Genomic DNA, 19,601 nt, shown 5'->3' with positions numbered 1-19,601 from the left:
CAGGGTGAGGTAAAACCTGTTGATGCTAAAATCAGTGCCATTTCAAGTTTTCCCATACCAAACTGCAAACGACAACTGATGCGCTTTCTCGGTATGGCTGGTTACTACAGAAAATTCTGTCCAAATTTCTCCACAATTACTGAGCCTTTGACTAACTTACTTAAAAAGAAAGTAAAGTTTGTTTGGTCAGAGCAATGCCAACAGGCATTTGATACACTTAAAGCCATACTGCAAAGTGCTCCAGTGTTGTCTGCACCAGATTTCACTTTGCCATTCAAATTAGCTGTAGATGCTAGTGATACGGCTGCTGGTGCTGTTTTATTGCAAGAGGATAGTCATGGTGTAGATCATCCTGTTGCTATTTTTCACGCAAATTTAACAAATCCCAGAGAAACTACTCTACAATTGAAAAAGAGTGTTTATCTTTGATATTAGCTTTACAGCATTTTGAAGTTTATGTTACTTCTTCAAATCAGCCAATAGTGGTTTATATTGATCACAACCCTCTTGTTTTTCTGCAGAAATTTAAAGGCAAAAATCAGAGATTGCTAAGATGGAGTTTAATGTTACAGGAGTTTAATCTTGACATTAGACATATCAAAGGCAGAGACAATTTAATTGCAGACTGTCTCTCTCGTATTTAGAATTTATTGTTGTTCACACTTTTAAGATTACATTTGTAAAAGAAAGATTTTTCTTTGAAAAATTTTCTTTTTTGAAGAGGGGGTGTGTTATGTAGGTCATTTCTCCCACACTCATCATGACCTGAGTTCAATTAGTCTAGAACATTCTCAAGGTCACTACCCTCAGTGACCTCACAACCTTGAATTTAATTAGTTGTGTAAGAGAGATAATTTTAGAACAGTAATTAGCATGTCAATAAAAGTTCTAGATTGTTCTTATATGCCTTTATAAAAGGGACGTGCTCAGCTTCCAGTCAGACTTTTGGGATCGTGTCTCTTGTGTGTTACTAAACTCCAGCAGTAGTCATTCTCAAGACTTTTCAAGACCTTCACTGCCAACGCTGGATTTATACTGTGGACTTTGTGCAGCTTCAAGCCTGCAAGCCAAAGGACTGTTCATTCATCCAACTGACTGTTACAACTCTGAGACTGGAGCTTTGCCGTCCCAGCTGAGATAAGTAGTCTGTACACTTTTAAAGCTTGTACTCTATCCCTGTCTTAGCAATTAGTTTTATTTTCGTAATAAATTTTGTTTAAACGTAAACTGCTGAGTTCACCCTTTTGTTCGTTTTCTCTGCACGTAACACTATCTGATGAGTAGTATTTTGGGAACAAAATTTTCTGTAATTTAAAAAGATCAAATTTAGTTCATCTATAGAAACCTGTATACCAAATTTCAAAGCTGTTAGACCAGTACGTTTTGAGAAACACATTTTTTGACCAAAAATGGGAAAAAATTGCCCCAAAAATTCAAAATTCCAGATTTCATCATACCGTATTCCTCCGATTCTAAAACCCCGCCCGATTATAACGCCCCCCCCATGATTATTTTATCGATTTGTAATTGGCTGTTAGTTCGTTTATAACGCCCCCCAGGGGGGGTACACCCAAATTCTGCCTGGAACATTGCCATTGTCATGTAATGAGACAAGGATATCCGAGACACCTACGTTGCTTATCAAAGTCACAAACAAGTGCCAAAGTGAAGTATCAAACCTCAAAACAAGCACACTCTTATTTGGTTTTGGAACATTTCAATAGAGAACGGTTCTATCTTTCCTGGCGATAAAATTCCACTTGGATTTCGCTATGTAAATGGACATTAAAAGAGTTGGATTTTTGAGCGTCTCGATCTAGTACAATGCCGTCTTTTCGTCACTGTCATTTTGCTACCGTCAAAATAAGCAGATTTTTGAACATCTTGATCAAGTACAAATCGAATATTTCAATGCCATTTGGCTACCATAACATTACGATAGTCGAGTTTTTTAACGTGTCGATCAAGTACGATTCGCTCATTTCACATGATGAAAAAATCGTTCCTTTCCACGGGTATCGCGAATGCGCTCGACGGAACTGAAGACAACATGATTTCCGAGGAGATTCCGGTATTCGATGACAAACTTATCAAATGAAGCCGTAGGACTCGTGTTTGATGACAAGGGGGAAGAAGACAATATTGACTTCGACGGGTTTGACTTCGATGAAGAGGGCAATTGCATCGACAAACACGACATCCGAAGTTTCTTCCGCGCATGAACTGAAAATTCTCTGAATTTCTTTCTTAATGTTTTATCAATTTTGTACATAGTTTTTCTCATGTAATAATTGTATTTCTTGTTTGAACGGCATTTCTTGCTTGTGTATGTCCTTTACCTGAACTAGTCCCGGCAATGAGTAGGCGATAGTGTAACAGATTTTCAAGATTATGCATGCTTTTGAAGTCTTGCGAGGGAAAAATACCCAACTTCATAAATGGCCCTATACACTTACAGTTAGAACAAAAACGTGCATGTTTGTACCATTCCGAACAGTTGATCATAGATGACTGAATTCCATATCAAGAGACATTGCATTCATCGATACAAATAATAAAAAACTTCAAAGATTTATTGCCAAAAATTCAATTCATCAAATCGTAAGCAGATTGGCGTACATGGTAGCAATCTTTCGTCTCGACCAGCCGATGTTTCAACACTTTATCAGTTCGAGCCTAGCGCCTGCCTGTTCGTAAGATCACATTTCGTTTCGAGATATGGTTAAGACCTTTTGAAATTACCGTAGGAGCAAAATAATAAACTCACAACGTGTAATTGATCGTTTATTTTAAGGAGTACGCTAATTGAAAATCGTAAATAGAAAACATCAGACGGACACCACCAAATGCATGTGCTGAACAGAACTTTACCCTGACCTCATGCACTGACAATTGCGTGAATTGACCAATCACAGCCAGCGGAACTTTAGGGACTTTCCCTTTACTCATTGTCTGACCTCTGCGGCCATGCTATGGGCAGCTGGCTGATGCTGGGGAGCGCAACGAAGTATCGTGGTGATTATCTATACACGAATACAAACATTTATTGCTATCGTATTGTTTGGCAAAAGACGGTATGGCAAATATACGCTAAATTTCAAAACTTGTCGATCTCCATCAATTTATACTGTACAGTTTCGACTGCCAGTATCGACGCAGCATGGCCATGAGTCGATATCACAAAGTATGAGTTGTCTGCAGCGCTCGCGTGAATAGAAAAAACATTGACACAAAATTTGCATAACATTGCATTAATTAGCATAAATTAACTACGACATTCGATTTCGCGGTGACATCCGTTTATACAGCCCCCCACATGTTTTCCGCTACCTTTGGTTCTAAAAAGGGGGTTTTAGAATCGGAGGAATACGGTAATTTTAATAAATATCCTTTAGTTCATCTAGAGAAACCTGTATACCAAATTTCAAAGCTATCAGATGAGTAGTTTTGGAAATACACATTTTTTGACCAAAAATGGCTAAAATTGCCCCCAAAATACAAAACTACAGATTTCATGAGAAATTAAATATACATTACTTAGCTCATCTGTAAAAACCAGTATACCAAATTTCAAAGCTATCAGACCAGTACTTTTTGAGAAACACATTTTTTGACCAAAAATGGCAAAAGTTGCCCCAAAAATTCAAAATTGCAGATTTCATCATAATTTCAATAAATATTATTAAGGTGTTCTGTAGGAACGTGTATACCAAATTGCAAAGCTATCAGATGAGTAGTTTTAGAAATACACATTTTTTGAACAAAAATTGCAAAAATTGCCCCCAAAATACAAAATTGCAGATTTCATCATAATTTCAAAAAATATCATTTAGTTTATCTGTAGGAACCTCTATACCAAATTTCAAAGCTATCAGATGAGTAGTTTTGGAAATACACATTTTTTGACCAAAAATGGCAAATATTGCCCCCAAAATACAAAATTACAGATTTCATCAGAAATTCAATATATATTACTTAGGACATCAATAGAAACCTGTATACCAAATTTCAAAACTATCAGACCAGTTCTTTTTGAGAAATACATTTTTTGATAAAAAATGGCAAAAATTGCCTTAAAAATGCAAATTTGCATATTTCTGCACAATTTGACCAAATCTGAAATAGATCATTCCTAGGGACATATGTACCAAATATCAAAGCTATCTAACAGGTAGTTTTGAAGAAGAAGATTTTTAAAGATTTTTTTACCAAAAATGACAAAAATTGCCTTAAAAATACAAATATGCAAATTTCATCACAATTTGAACAAATCTTACTGAAGTCACCCTAAGTAAACTGTATATCAAATTTAAAAGCAATCGGACAAGCGGTTTCAGAGAAGATTTTTTTACCGAAAACACAAAAAAATGCCCCAAAAATACAAATATGCAAATTTCACCACGATTTGAACAAACTTAAGTAAGGTCACCCCAAGTGAACTGCATATACAATTTCAAAGCAATTGGACTTGCGGTTTCAGAGAAGAAGGCAATTGTTGACGGACGACGACGACGGCGGAAAATAAACCTATTTGATAAGCTCCGCGTCACTGACAGCGGAGCTAAAAAGGTGCGAAAACCATTCCTTATCTTTTTATTACTGAAACCCAAATTTTTACAGAAACACCTTTCCTAATTAGCAAACACTTTCAATTTTGACCAACCAGATATGAACTGAAAATGCTCATGTGTTTCATTATATTGCAGTTATGTGTAAATTTGAACCTTTGCCACATGTTTACAACTTCATTGAAAGTGTTATGATCAACATAATGAATAATATTCACCACAGATTAATTCTAAATCCAAGTATATATCCCCAATCAGGAAAGTTCATAAAATATGCAAATTAGGAATTGACTGAAATGTTCTCATTCAATATGCAAATTAGGAATTGGCTGAAGTAAAAATGTTAAATGACTTTCAATAATGTATCATAGTATCTTTAATGTAAAAAGCAATTCATCAACTTTTGTCTAGTCAAGACAGATAAATATCCTTAATTAGGAAAGTCCATTAAATTTGCAAAAAAGGAATTCGCTAAAGTAAAAATAGTGACAACATCACTGTTCGCTCCCATAAAGTTATCAAAACAAGTCAACAATTGTACGAAACATGGACATACATATACAGACAGACTGACATACACAGACTGGCACAGAGTGATGACATTGACCCCAAGTGTGCCTTGGCCCATGGAGAGTGATAAAGATATAACAAACAGCTGAATGTAATGATAAAATAGTTAAGTACAGGCCTATACCGGCACTGAGAGTGAATATGTTACAGCAATTTGATTAGTTTCTTTTCCTTTTCTACTTCTGTGATAATCTTTAAGACAATCAATCTGCAAGGCAGTTTATGTATTGACAAATATGTTATCTTTTACAAGCACACAGTAAACTGTTCTTGATTTTTCATTTACAATATTTGACATAGACTGAAATACATAACATGCAACCAATGTTTACACTTTGCCCATACACCAGATACATGGAGAAATTTCAACATACAATCATCAACTCAGAAACCCTACAGGAAAAAGTAAACATCGTTCTTCCAGAACAGCTGGTGCATCCACATCTGGAACAACTTACAAACTTCACCAATTACACAAGGATGATGACACAAGAGATAAAGTTAAACTGTGCTGAACTTGACTATTCCTTTCAAATCCTTACCTAACTTGACATCTTAAACTAAAATACACTGCATGGTTAATTGTGCACAAAAATACATCGGGGTGGACCATTTGATAAGGGATGGTGTCTGGAAGATCGATGAGGTACATTATCTTTTTTATCCAATCCATTGTACATTCTTTTTTCCCCACTCTCCCACCTTTTCTTTTTGTCAAACCTTCTCTGGCTGAATTTTTTATTGGCATTTGTTTGGAATTTTTTCAAAATCTGCCAGGATTTTTTTACCGCATTTCAACACCAAATACAGTTTACCATATCAAATGCTTACTAAATCACCATATTATATACTCTTAGTTCCAGTAGGTATAAAATTACCAAAAAAATCTTAAAAATACAAAATGAAAGATATCCCAGTAAAACTGAAAGTTTCGCAAAGTTGCCCCAAAAATTCAAAATTCCGGATTTCAACTTAATTTCAATATATCTTATTAACAAAAATCCTAAGAACTGGTTTACTAAATATCAAAGCAATCAGACTGGTAAATTTTGAGAAACAAATTTTTTGACCAAAAATGAGAAAAATTGCCCCCAAAATACAAAATTGCAGATTTCATCCTAATTTTAAATATATCTAATTAACATAAACCCTAGGAACCTGTACACTAGATATCAAAGCTACCAGATCAGAAGTTTTAGGAGAAAAAATTTTTGACCAAAAAAGGCAAAAATTGCCCCAAAAATAAAAAAAAATTGCCAGTTTCAACATACCTTTGATACATTATATTGAGATTAATCTTAGATACCTGTATACCAAATATCAAAGCTATCAAATCAATAGTTTTTGGATTAAAAAATTTTTTATCAAAAATTGGAAAATTGCCCCAAAATTACAAATATGACAATATCAATACAATTTGTACAAGCATGACTGAGGTCATTCTGAGGAACATGAATATTAAGTTTCATAGCAATCAGACGAGCGATTTCAGAGAACAAGATTTTTTGACTAAAAACGGAAAAAATACCCAAAAAATACCCTAAAAATACAAACATGCAAATTTCATCCCAATTTTTGCACACATAATTTAGAATACCTAAAGAAATCTGCATACCAAGTTACAACCAAATCTGACCAATGCTTACTGAGTTTTAGCCATTTGCAGGATTTTTCCTTTTTTTCCCCTCATTTGCATATTTTTGGCACTGACATGTTCATTTGAACAAATTCACATCTCCACCCCTAGGTGCACCTGTGCACCAAATACTAAGACAGTAGGTGCTACGGTTTAGGAGTTTTTGATGTGGACGGACTAACAGACATCCATACATACACACAGACGCCATTTTGCCACCTTATACGAATACCTCCCATTTGCATATATACATATGCATATATGGGAGCGTAAAAATGCTTAATGACTTTCAATGTTGTATCATAGTATCTTTAATGTACATAGCAAATTTTGTCAAATTTGGTCAAGTCAATACAGATAAATATACCTAATTAGGAAAGTTCATGAAATATGCAAATTAGGAATTGGCTGAAGTAAAAAAGTTTAATGACTTTCAATAATGTTGCTTTATAGTATCTTCAATATATGTAGCAAGAGTCATCAACTTCAGTCGAGTCAATTCAAATAAATATCCCTAATTTCAAAAGTCCATTAAATATGCAAATTAAGAGTTTGATGAAGTAAAAATGCTTAATCATGTTTAAATCATAGTATCTTAAATATACATACCAAGTTTTGTCAATTTTGATCAAGGATTAAGGAAAGTTCATTAAATATGCAAATTATCCATTACCTGTTATGTCACCCCTTAATATCTTTCACAGCTGATATATCTTGGTGTGATCAACATTTGTAGCGAATCTCATCAAAATTGTGTGCAGTTATTTAACATTTTAATGTCAGCTAATTTATAATTTGCATGTCTAATGAGCTTTCACAGCTTGCCATATATGGCTTGAAGGACTTGGCAAACGATAATTACACTTGCTATATAAAGTGGTGATACAATGACAGCAGTAAAAGAACTTTAATATTTTTATTTCAGCTAATTACATATTTGTATACTTCATGATCTAATCGGCGGTGATTATTGTTCATTATGTTGATCATAATACTTTCAATAAAGTTGCAAACATGTGGCAAAGGTTAAAATTTACACATAACTGCAATATATAATGAAACACGTGAGCATTTTCAGTTCATATCTGGTTGACTATTGGCACAGTGACTTCCCTATATCCAGGCAGGGGGATTCACCTAGATAAGTACAGTAGCAAGAAATGAACAGTATCAGAAAAGCCAAAAAAGTTCATAGCAACTGAATTAATGAAAGACATACTCATCTGGATATGGTGGCTCTGGAAAATTTACAGACATACATTCAAATGCTGCCAGTGTAACAGCTGCAATGTGAGGACCCTGTAAGACAAAAATGGTGAATAATTGATCAGATTCTGCCTGATCATTTACATCATCTGCCACAACAACAGTGACTTTGAGAATAACTTCATTGTATTTCACAACATATTAAATATTGGAAATGGTTTGAGAAGAAAAACACTGTGTAACATGTTATCGTCTATGACACAGTCCCCACTTGTTAATGGATACTTTGACTACAACTCCTAAAAGAGGATAGAGTCCTGTTCATTAATTGCAATACAATGGGGGCTTAATGGCCGAGAATTAGTTTCTGGCACAGTGATGTAGTGTTCTGATATACAACGCCCTCTATCAGCTGGGAAGTTTACTTATCAACAGAGGTTCATGGGTAATTGTAAATGTAACAATGGCGGGAGTCAATAAATCACTGTTTGTGTTGTAAAGTTAAATCTGGTCTCTGGAGTTTAATCTGAGCCATCCAGGCAACATATCACATTGGCAACGAGGATCAACACCGAACGGACTTTTCAAGATGAGTGACAAAGGTAAAAATGTCATTTCAATCTTTGATTGTGCTGGAGATGCAGCAACAGTAGGTCAGCGATTGAAAAGGTGGTTGGCTTCCTTCAAACTTTTTGCAGACGCCAAAGATTTGATTTTAGACCTGGACAAGCCAAATGTTGCCAGACAGAGGCAAGCACAGTTCTTACACTTAGCTGGACCCGACGTACAAGATGTTTTCAGTACACTGGATGATACAGTTATGCCAACTGAGTATAAAAAGGCTGTTGATGCTTTGAACTTCTCTTACGCGGGGCGAAATTTTCGATCCCTTACCCACGAAAAGGGGGAAACAGTTCAGCAATTTGTAGCTACATTACCACGCGCAGCAAAAGACTTTGAATTTGGTGCTGATGCGGACAACCTAATTCGTGATGAGGTTATTGCAAAGTGTAATTCTGATTACATACACAGAAATTATTAGAAGAGGGTGCAACGCTAGTACTTGCAAACACATTGACAGTAACAAGATAGTGTGAAGAAGTTGAAAACCAAATGGCAACCCTGTCTACAAGTAAGCCAGAAACAGTCGTAACCGTCGACCCTGTGAGGTATGTAAGACCCAAAAAATTGACAAAGTGAGCGTCAAAGTGCTCGATCGAGCACTTTACGGAAAATGGCAAACTGAGCGGCAAACTGAGCGTCAAACCGAGCGATCGAGCACTTTGTGGAAAATGTCAAACTGAGCGTCAAAGTGAGCGTCAAACTGAGCGTGATAGCGCCTCCAACGATAGGATGTGGTATAATTAATTTTGCCATCAGCTGTGAGATCGCGTCCCGCCAGGTCGATGTTATTTACATGCGGTACCCAACGAACTTCGTTAGTCGTCAATCCCGCCTGATGATTTGGCATGAGTTGACATTCCCTGTTACTGTTGCCCTGGTTCGGGTAGATAATCTTTCGGAACATATTTCGCTTCATGGCCATGACAAAAATCGTTTGATCTCAAACTGGAATGCACGTAGTGACATCAGAGACAAGGTACATCGGATTTTAGGAAAGAGGTCATTTTCAAACAGGCGGTACCGCCGCGTACCGGATACCTCCCGCGGTATACCTCTGCCTCGCTTACCGCCAGGATTACCGCCGCTCAGAGACTGTGAATATTCATGAGAAAGTCATTTACCGCGGACTGAAAGTGAAACATTCACACCTCTACTACTAAGGATCGCGGTAATACCGCAGGCACAGCGGTAAATGGCCTGAACGGCTACAATTTGCATTTTTGGAGAGAGAGAGAGAGAGGAGAGAGAGAGAGAGAGAGCGCGACGTCTTGCTTGGGCAAATAAAACTAGTAGGCCTACGTTGTCACTGTTGCGTATGTTCACTTCCGTCTGTAAAATATTGTAAACTAAATACCTAACAAAAAGGTGCAATTCATGAACACCCCCTAACATGTCTTAGGTGTAATCGATGTCACAAAAATAGTTGACGATTTATCAAATGTAAAGTTCAAGTTAATTACGACACCCAAAATTTGTTCAATTTGTGCGAGATCGGAAAGTAAAACTCGGGTCTTACATCGGCAGAGCCATTCCATGACAGCAAATATCGACATCGCGTACCGCGTCTGGGGACAATTTGTCGTGTTTATTTTTTGTCTGCATTTGATAGCAACATGAATGTCCTTGCACTCAATAAAGAAGGCACTGAACTTACCAGTTAAAATCGGCAAATTACTACGATGGGGTGCGACGTTTTAGCCATTTGAGTCAACATCACATCGTTCACCCCATGACTACGTACTGCCTATCACCAACCCGACATGCGAACCAGGCAGGCGAAGTTTATTCCTTAAAATTATGCCATTTTGATATACGCCTACAGACTTGGAGCAAGTTTACGATCACATGTTTATGTTAATAAACTTCATAAACAGGTTCAATAAAGAAAGCATTCTGCTGTAAAGTTCGGGTCAATAAAATGCGCTGCTGGTATAATTGTTTTGAAGTCCGAAGCTCTGCATTCAAGATTACAGAATGGTAGGTATTCTTTGAACTTTGAGCGAACAGAACGATGAATGTAAGCAAGGAATAAACTAGAAATATTTATGTTTTTATCACACGACACCAATGTTATGTCTTGTGTTGATAGCATTGTAGTTTTTTACTGAGTGATAGAGATATTGCAAATCTAGTTGGCGCGATCACTATGAAATAATCAAGAAAAATATAAATTGACCGACATATCGACGTAGTTTACGGCTCTGCACGCATCGATAACCATAGCCGCGACTGGGCATGTGCCGCTACGGACCACGCTTATCTAGATAAAAATGCTCTGCATTTTGATGATTTTGAATGAATGTGTCTGTTGACTACTGTAGCTGAACAGTAAAATTTCTCAGATCATTTCTGCGCTGATCGCCATAAAATGCCGACATTTTGTCAAGCGACGCCGCTTACTGGTACCATTTTTTGTATATCCATGGCGGTACGTAAGTAAGCCTATACTGCAACACTGAAAATTCCGTGAACTTGATTTGTTTGAAGTCCCGTCAGCGTGGCTAAATTTGGCTGAGGTACAGCTCCCGTACGTTCAATAATGATTCTACATAAATCAGACTTGTTATCCAAAGACTCTTGGTGTTGAAAGGTCAATTTAGACGTTACATTGACCTTGAAAGTACAGTGCGACTTTACCGTACATATTTTTTGAATATCAGCATCCAGCTTTGATGTCCAACATATTTCTGTCATAAAATCGATACTTGATGTGATGTTCGGTCTGTAAAATCACCAATATATGTCCGAAATTTGTGACTAAATGCCTTCCTTCTATCTATCTGGAATGTATTACCACCGAATGTAGGCCAAAACATAATTATATATCGAGATAGCAGTTTATGTCAGTGCCGACATGAAAGACGTTGCGTCTTAATATTGTAAACATTGTAAAAAGCTGCCTTTGTGTTGTTGTATGCCGTCTGTATCTTCAGCACAGGCTTTGAAGTAGAGGTCGGCTAATTACAATTAACAAAACGACAATCTTGTCAATCGAGAACAAAATAGTGCCGGTATATGGAAAATGCTGCATTGTCAACATTGTCAACCGTGATTTTCCATCCATTTGACATCACGATTGCCGCACAATGTCTTACCATGCCAAATGTTTCAAAATAAATGCAATGTGAAAAAACGTCTTTCACCCGAAAAAGTGAAAGTTACGGTAATTTTTTCGGCTTCAGGCGTAAGCTTATGATTGGCTCAAAACTTTTCAGTCTCGGTCAGCCCATAGAGGTGTGCTGCCTCGATGGTAAACCACACCGGAAGGTTCGCCAATTTTAACGTCAAGGGCATCTTTTATAAAGGATAAGTCGTTTTTAATGGAAATATCGGAATGCAAAAATCAAAGCTTGTCTTTATGGAAAAGACCAAAATACATGTGTATTGAACCAAGAAGCGTAGCTCAAGGCGTGCTTCTACTGTGACCGAAGGCCCTATGGCTTGTCAGTTTCGATGTCTTCCTGTGAACTCAACGTCATCCAGGATGCTACTTGTCGACCATTGTATTAGTTTCTTGGGGGGGGGGGGGGGGGGTTCAAAACTGCTATTGCAATAAAAATACCAAAATATTCTCTAGAGTCTTTGCTACCAATTGAAATTTCTCTGAACCGTTAGTACATAGGATCCACGAAACCTCCAATCTCTCAGTATTTAGCGAACTTGACTGTCAGTTGCCGGAGATCACTGCTTGTTGCCGTCCCTTATACGGACATAAGTTCTGCACGGTGTGAAATGCATTCTTCGATGGATTACCCAACGAAAATAAATATAAAAAGGTATGACCAAACTGATGACGATAAGCCATTGGGACATTTCTTTATGTTCAGAGAGCCATCATGACCGTCATATAGCCAGTCAGTGGTATTATATTGCACGCCTAAAATTTGTATGCAATGGATGTATGAAATATGCCTCCCACTGACGCTTGGTTAGTACACGGTCATTCGTGGAATTACCATGATCAGAAGTGACGAATGTCATTTTATTGAGATATTGCGACAATCATACTGTGGCAATTTAGAGGTGAGAATGACGTCTATTTGACCTAGCTCTGGCTGCCATTTGTCAACTCACGTACATGCACACTACAGACAGTGATTGACATTGCTCCATCGAGGTCCGTCGACTACAGGACCTTGACTCCTATCTCTTATTCGTTTTGACTACGAAGAGTTAACTGTAATTATGAATAACTTGTAATTATGACACAAATATTGCGCGCGTCATTGTAAACACGTTTTTATTTGCCAACTGACAAGTCGTGTACTATCCAGTAACTAAGCACCCGTGCAAGCTACATTTCCCATATTCGCTACATTTTAACACTCGTACTCAGTTCAACGCTCAGTTCTTTTTTTCGCCCAGTTTGATGCTCACTTCGTAATTTTCAACGCTCAGTTCGACGCTCACTTTGTCATTTCAAACGCCCAGTTCAACGCTCACTTTGTCATTTCCACGCTCAGTTTGACGCTCACTTTGTCTTTTACCACGCTCAGTTCGACGCTCACTTTGTCGAATTGGGGACCCTTACATACCTGACCCTGTTGACAAACGTAAGACTGAACAAAGGGTGAAAGGCAAACGCAGTAGCCACAGCAGCAATGCATGCTACCAATGTGGTCAGAGTGGACACTATGGCAAAGACCCAAATTGTCCTGCGAGGGGAAAAAACTGTTTGAAATGCAATGATGCGCTGATCATTTTGCAGTAGTCTGTAAAACAAAACAGAAGAAGGTGAATTGAGTGAGCTCTGAGCAAATCAAAGCAGTTTCAGTGCTGATTATGCATTTCACATCCAAGATAAAGCCTCAAGTGGTGTGATCCCAACTGTGATCGGTGGTGTTAAACTGAGCATGTTGGTAGATTCAGCAGCTACCACCAACATTGTGGATGAGGACATATGGAAAACTCTAAAGGCAAAGAAAATCCAGTGTGTATCAGACAAGCAAAACACGAAGTTGTACCCATATGCATCTGACAAGCCCTTGACAGTTATTGGTGGATTCTCTGAGACATCAAAATCTGTGCTCTCACTGTCGCTCGTAACGCTTATAAATTACGAACGAAATGAAAATTTACGAAAAAAAATAAATGTATGATCAGCCATTTACAAACAATTTTGATATTTCTGAAGCCTGATTTTCGTTTGAAAATCGTGTCTTGATCATCGGTTGATAATTGAAAGCAGAAGTTGTCCTGCATGTACATGTACACAAGTCACATGATTATTAGCCTTTGACCGGCCTTCGGCTACATGAGCATGCATCACGCTTAACGTTTCAAGATCCCCATTCTGTATACTAGTATTCTTTCATACATCATGTGTATCAAGGTAGTTTCAAGATACCCTACATTGTCACATGCTGTAAACTTTTTCATTAGCATCAAAATTGAAAATGGCAGGCAGGGGCAGCGGGTCTGATGGATCAAAGCGGACATCGACAGCAGTAAAAACGCTAGATACATACTTCCCTTCAGAAGCTAAAAAATAAAAATAGTGACAACATCACTGTTCGCTCCCATATAGTTATCAAAACAAGTCAACAATTGTATGAAACATGGACATACATATACAGACAGACTGACATACACAGACTGGCACAGAGTGTTGACATTGACCCCAAGTGTGCCTTGGCCCATGGAGAGTGATAAAAATATAACAAACAGCTGAATGTAATGATAAAATAGTTAAGTATAGGCCTATACAGGCACTGAGAGTGAATATGTTACAGCAATTTGATTAGTTTCTTTTCCTTTTCTACTTCTGTGATAATTTTTAAGACAATCAATCTGCAAGGCAGTTTATGTATTGACAAATATGTTATCTTTTACAAGCACACAGTAAACTGTTCTTGATTTTTCATTTGCAATATTTGACATAGACTGAAATACATGAGATGCAACCAATGTTTACACTTTGCCCATACACCAGATACATGGAGAAATTTCAACATACAATCATCAACTCAGAAACCCTACAGGAAAAAATAAACATTGTTTTCTTCCAGAACAGCTGGTACATCCACATCTGGAACAACTTACAAACCAATTACACAAGGATGGTGACACAAGAGATAAAGTTAAACTGTGGTGAACTTGACTATTCCTTTCAAATCCTTACCTAACTTGACGTCTTAAACTAAAATACACTGCATGGTTAATTGTGCACAAAAATACATCGGGGTGGACCATTTGATAAGGGATGGTGTCTGGAAGATCGATGAGGTACATTATCTTTTTATCCGATCCATTGTACATTCTTTTTTCCCCACTCTCTCACCTTTTCTTTTTGTCAAACCTTCTCTGGCTGAATTTTTTTATTGGCATTTGTTTGGAATTTTTTCAAAATCCGCCAGAATTTTTTTACCGCATTTCAACACCAAATACAGTTTACTATATCAAATGCTTACTAAATCACCACATTATATACTCTTAGTTCCAGTAGGTATAAAATTACCAAAAAAATCTTAAAAATACAAAATGAAAGATATCCCAGTAAAACTGAAAGTTTCGCAAAGTTGTCCAAAAATTCAAAATTCGGATTTCAACTTAATTTCAATATATCTTATTAACAAAAACCCTAAGGACCGGTTTACTAAATATCAAAGCAATCAGACTGGTAAATTTTGAGAAACAAATTTTTTGACCAAAAATGAGAAAAATTGCCCCCAAAAATACAAAATTGCAGATTTCATCCTAATTTTAAATATATCTAATTAACATAAACCCTAGGAACCTGTACACTAGATATCAAAGCTACCAGATCAGAAGTTTTTGGAGAAAAATATTTTGACCAAAAAAGGCAAAAATTGCCCCAAAAATAAAAAAAAATTGCCAGTTTCAACATACCTTCAATACATTATATTGAGATTAATCTTAGATACCTGTATACCAAATACATGTATCAAAGCTATCAAATCAGGAGTTTTTGGATTAAAAAATTTTTTATCAAAAATTGGGAAAATTGCCCCAAAATTACAAATATGACAATACAACTACAATTTGTACAAGCATGACTGAGGTCATTTTGAGGAACATGAATATTAAGTTTCATAGCATTCAGACGAGCGATTTCAGAGAACAAGATTTTTTGACTAAAAAAGGAAAAAATACCCTAAAAATACAAACATGCAAATTTCATCCCAATTTTTGCACACATAATTTAGAATACCTAAAGAAATCTGCATACCAAGTTTCAACCAAATCTGACCAATGCTTACTGAGTTTTAGCCATTTGTAGGATTTTTCCTTTTTCCCCCTCATTTGCATATTTTTGGCACTGACATGTTCATTTGAACAAATTCACATCTCCACCCCTAGGTGCACCTGTACACCAAATACTAGGACAGTAGGTGCTACGGTTTAGGAGTTTTTGATCCGGACGGACTAACAGACATACATTCATACTTACATACATACACACAGACGCCATTTTTCCACCTTATACGAATACCTCCCATTTGCATATATACATATGCATATATGGGAGCGTAAAAATAGCGTCAAGGACACTGAAGCTCCTCAAGTGTGAGGCCAGTTTAAGTAGTTGGTTGTTGGTAAGCAGTAATTGACTTGGAGGAATGGGGTTGGGATATGGGATACAAGAGATTTGTGTTAGATACATTTAATTATATATACAGCATGATTCAGCTCATTAATATAAGTTGCATACATTAACACCAATCTGTCCTAATGGAGTACCTGGCAGTTTATTATCAGGTGACTAGTAAAGTGAGTAAGCACCATTTACTGCATTCGAATGCAGGTGAGCCACCGTAATTTCTCTGTCAGCACTCTAGTGAAAATTGCTTCATTGTGTTTTTCAACATTTACAATTGTAGTATACGAGTGAATTGCATTTTCACATTGATCTGCTTGACCAGAAAATTTGTCAGCCTTTTGCTTAAGTAGGTTTATATCTTCTTGTGTATATTGGCCAACTCTGAGACGATTAAGTAATTCTGCAAAATGTTTACCATCTTTCTGTCGCATAATATCTGTCAGTTCATGCTCTGTAAAGCACTCTTTCCAGAGGTCTATTGATAAAGGGCCATATCCCTGGTATAGATCTTTAAAAATCGATCCATCCATGACAGGTTTGAGTTGCAACATATTACCTACAGAGACTATTGACACATGTTACGAGGGAAACGCCCTCCATCATTTTTCTAGTGAGCAGGTAACATAGTTTGAATTCCTTTTGCTTTCGTTTACTTATTTGTGTGACCAGGTGTTTATGAATAATGTATTTTTGTCGTTTATAAACGTGTTCATTGCCATGTCATTTTGACTTTTCCGCAAGTGCTGGGATCGTCGGAAGTCCATGTCCACTGAGTTTCCCAGTTTTGAAGACCGAGGCCGACTTTACGGACTTTTTCCCGCTGGTGCCAAAATTCTGACTGCAGTCTAGAAACTTTGTGTGCCTGTTGACGCTTGAGGAAGTTCTAGTATCAGAGTTCCTGTGAGTACATTACAGTTATTTGGAAACGTCCTAGTGGTAGGAGTTTCATGCTGTGACTTTCTACGAGGATTAATGTACTTGTGCATCGAGCTGCTACGTGGCTGTTCTCGTTGGACTGATGCGTCCTGACGGAGTTGGCACTGTGCACATGGACCAGCGTGTTTCATGTTTAGAGAGCTCTCGTCGTCGCGCCTGTGGACACTTTCTGTTATTTATTTAAAAGCTAAAACTAATACGTTTTGTTACTTGGTCACACTTAGAGTAGAGATAATTTCAATATTGTAAAGTTATTTTCTTGCTATCACTACGTGACGTTCTTCAATAAGAATAAGGAAATGTTCTCAATAACTTGCGTGTAGTTTCCTCTATTTGACCATCTTTTGTTGCGGCCAGCGGGTCCGCTTGGAATTGTACCACTTTGCTAAAGACAACTTTAGACAGCCATTTCCATATGCCTTGCCGACTTCCTGTGGTCGTAACACACACCATCAAATATCTTTATTCACTTTGATTTCTTGATTAATTTGATTGAATAAACTGTTACCAACCATGCTAAGTTCATCAATGATGACAACTGATAAATTCATATATTTTGTTTGTAGAGTGTTTAATTTGTCAGTGTGTAATGGTTTATAACGAAAACCTTGACTTGCTGGTATTTTAAAAGCACAATGTCACGTGACCTTGATGACCTTTGACCTCAAATATACATATTTCTCCATAACTCAGTAACCACAAGGGCTTCACCCTTCATATTTGGTATGATATAATAATAAGTTTATAGCTTTTCAAGGTCACCGGCCCAAATGCAAGGGTCTTACAAAATATTTTGTAAAAAGTTACTTAATCACACAGACACAATGTATACATTTCATATATATATATATAAGTGATATAAATATGCAGATAGATAAGTAAATAATTGAATAAACCATGAAATTATAAAAAAAGGGCTTAATAACACTATGTCACAGTGCTTATTATGGGATTTCTCAATTCTTCTGCTTTATAAATGAATTTACCAATGTTTATAAGTACATCTGAATTAATTTCTGAGGATATTATAAATTGGACATATCAATAAGCTCTTTTTGGTACTTATATACAAAACCAAATATGAGCTAATAAAAAATGGTATTCCTATATTCCAAAAACCAGACCTCCATCTCTATTGGCTTGCCCAAAATTAGATATGTGCATAATTAATAAGGTACAGGTTGTGGCATCATAAGGTACCAAATATGACGGGTGAAGCCCTTCTGGCTACTGAGTTATGGACATATATGTATATTTGGGGTCAAAGGTCATCAAGGTCACGTGATATTTTGTCAAAAATATTTTATGCCACAGTTATCCCTATATACCAAAAATCAGACTTCCAGCTCTATTGGTTTGCCCAGAATTGGATATGTGCATAATTAATCAGGTGTGTCATCATTAGGTGTCCCATCATACCAAATATGAAGGATGTGCCCTTGTGGTTACTGAGTTATGGAGAAATATGTATATTTGAGGTCAAAAGTCAATGACGTCACGTGACATTGTGTCCAAAAAACTGTATCCCATAGTTATCCCAATTTACCAAAAATCAGACCTCCAGCTCTATCGGCTTGCCCAAAATTAGATATGTGCATAATTAATGAGGTATAGGTTGTGGCGTCATAAGGTCTCCCATCATACCAAATATGAAGGGTGTAGCCCTTGTGGTTACTGAGTTATGGACATACTGATATATATATTATAATAATAATAAAGTACATTTGTAATGCGCCTAATCTCTGAACAGAGCTCTAGGCGCAATAGTAACAACAAATAAAAATAAAATAACAGGCGAAATGAATGAACCACCGGGACTGGAGACTAGGAAAACGAAAAAAGTTAAACTACTGTTTAAAGAGAAAAGTCTTGAGGGAACGACGGAAAGAAAGGGTAGAGCTGGAGTGGCGAAGGTCAGAAGGAAGTTTGTTCCATAATGCAGGGCCAATGTAAGAGAAAGATCTCTCGCCAAAAGTCTTTGTGGAAACTCTTGGAATTCTTGAGAAGTCGAGAATCTGAGGAAGAACGGAGTTGTCTTTTTGGAGTGTATTGATATATATATATATATATATATATATATATATATATATATATATATATATATATATATATATATATATATATATATATATATATATATATATATATATATATATATATATATATATATATATATCACATATTTATGAAATACAAAGAAAAACATTTTAGAATCTAGGAAAGAACACTCATGGGTATTCAGTTCTAGGCAGATAACAGCAGTCACTTGGAAGACGTGTCATTTTCTGGACATGACAAACAGTCTTGTAACTCTTCCAGTAAATCTTCGAGTTGCATGCAAGTTATCATATACTATACTGTTATAAATACATAATTTATTTTATAATCTATATGAAGGTTCGAGTGAAAAAAAAGAATTATAAAAATGCAAATGATTCTGACGAAAGAAACAAAATTCATTTGATAGCCTGATTCTAACCTTTTTATTTTACATCAATGA

At 36.6% G+C, this 19,601-nt stretch overlaps 1 protein-coding gene across 1 annotated transcript in view; it reads right to left on the bottom strand.

Moving 5' to 3' along the window:
• LOC139145762 (vacuole membrane protein 1-like) overlaps positions 1-19,601 on the bottom strand; it is a 268,119-nt gene that overhangs the window by 148,745 nt on the left and 99,773 nt on the right. Inside the window, 1 exon segment of the mRNA XM_070717066.1 lies at positions 7,994-8,073. Within this exon segment, the coding sequence (XP_070573167.1) occupies positions 7,994-8,073 (80 nt within the window).

Source organism: Ptychodera flava, chromosome 12 (genome assembly GCF_041260155.1).
Source record: "Ptychodera flava strain L36383 chromosome 12, AS_Pfla_20210202, whole genome shotgun sequence".
NCBI classification, from domain to species: domain Eukaryota; kingdom Metazoa; phylum Hemichordata; class Enteropneusta; family Ptychoderidae; genus Ptychodera; species Ptychodera flava.
Note: the sequence above shows the minus strand (reverse complement) of the source record. Positions and strands in the feature narration are given on the sequence as shown.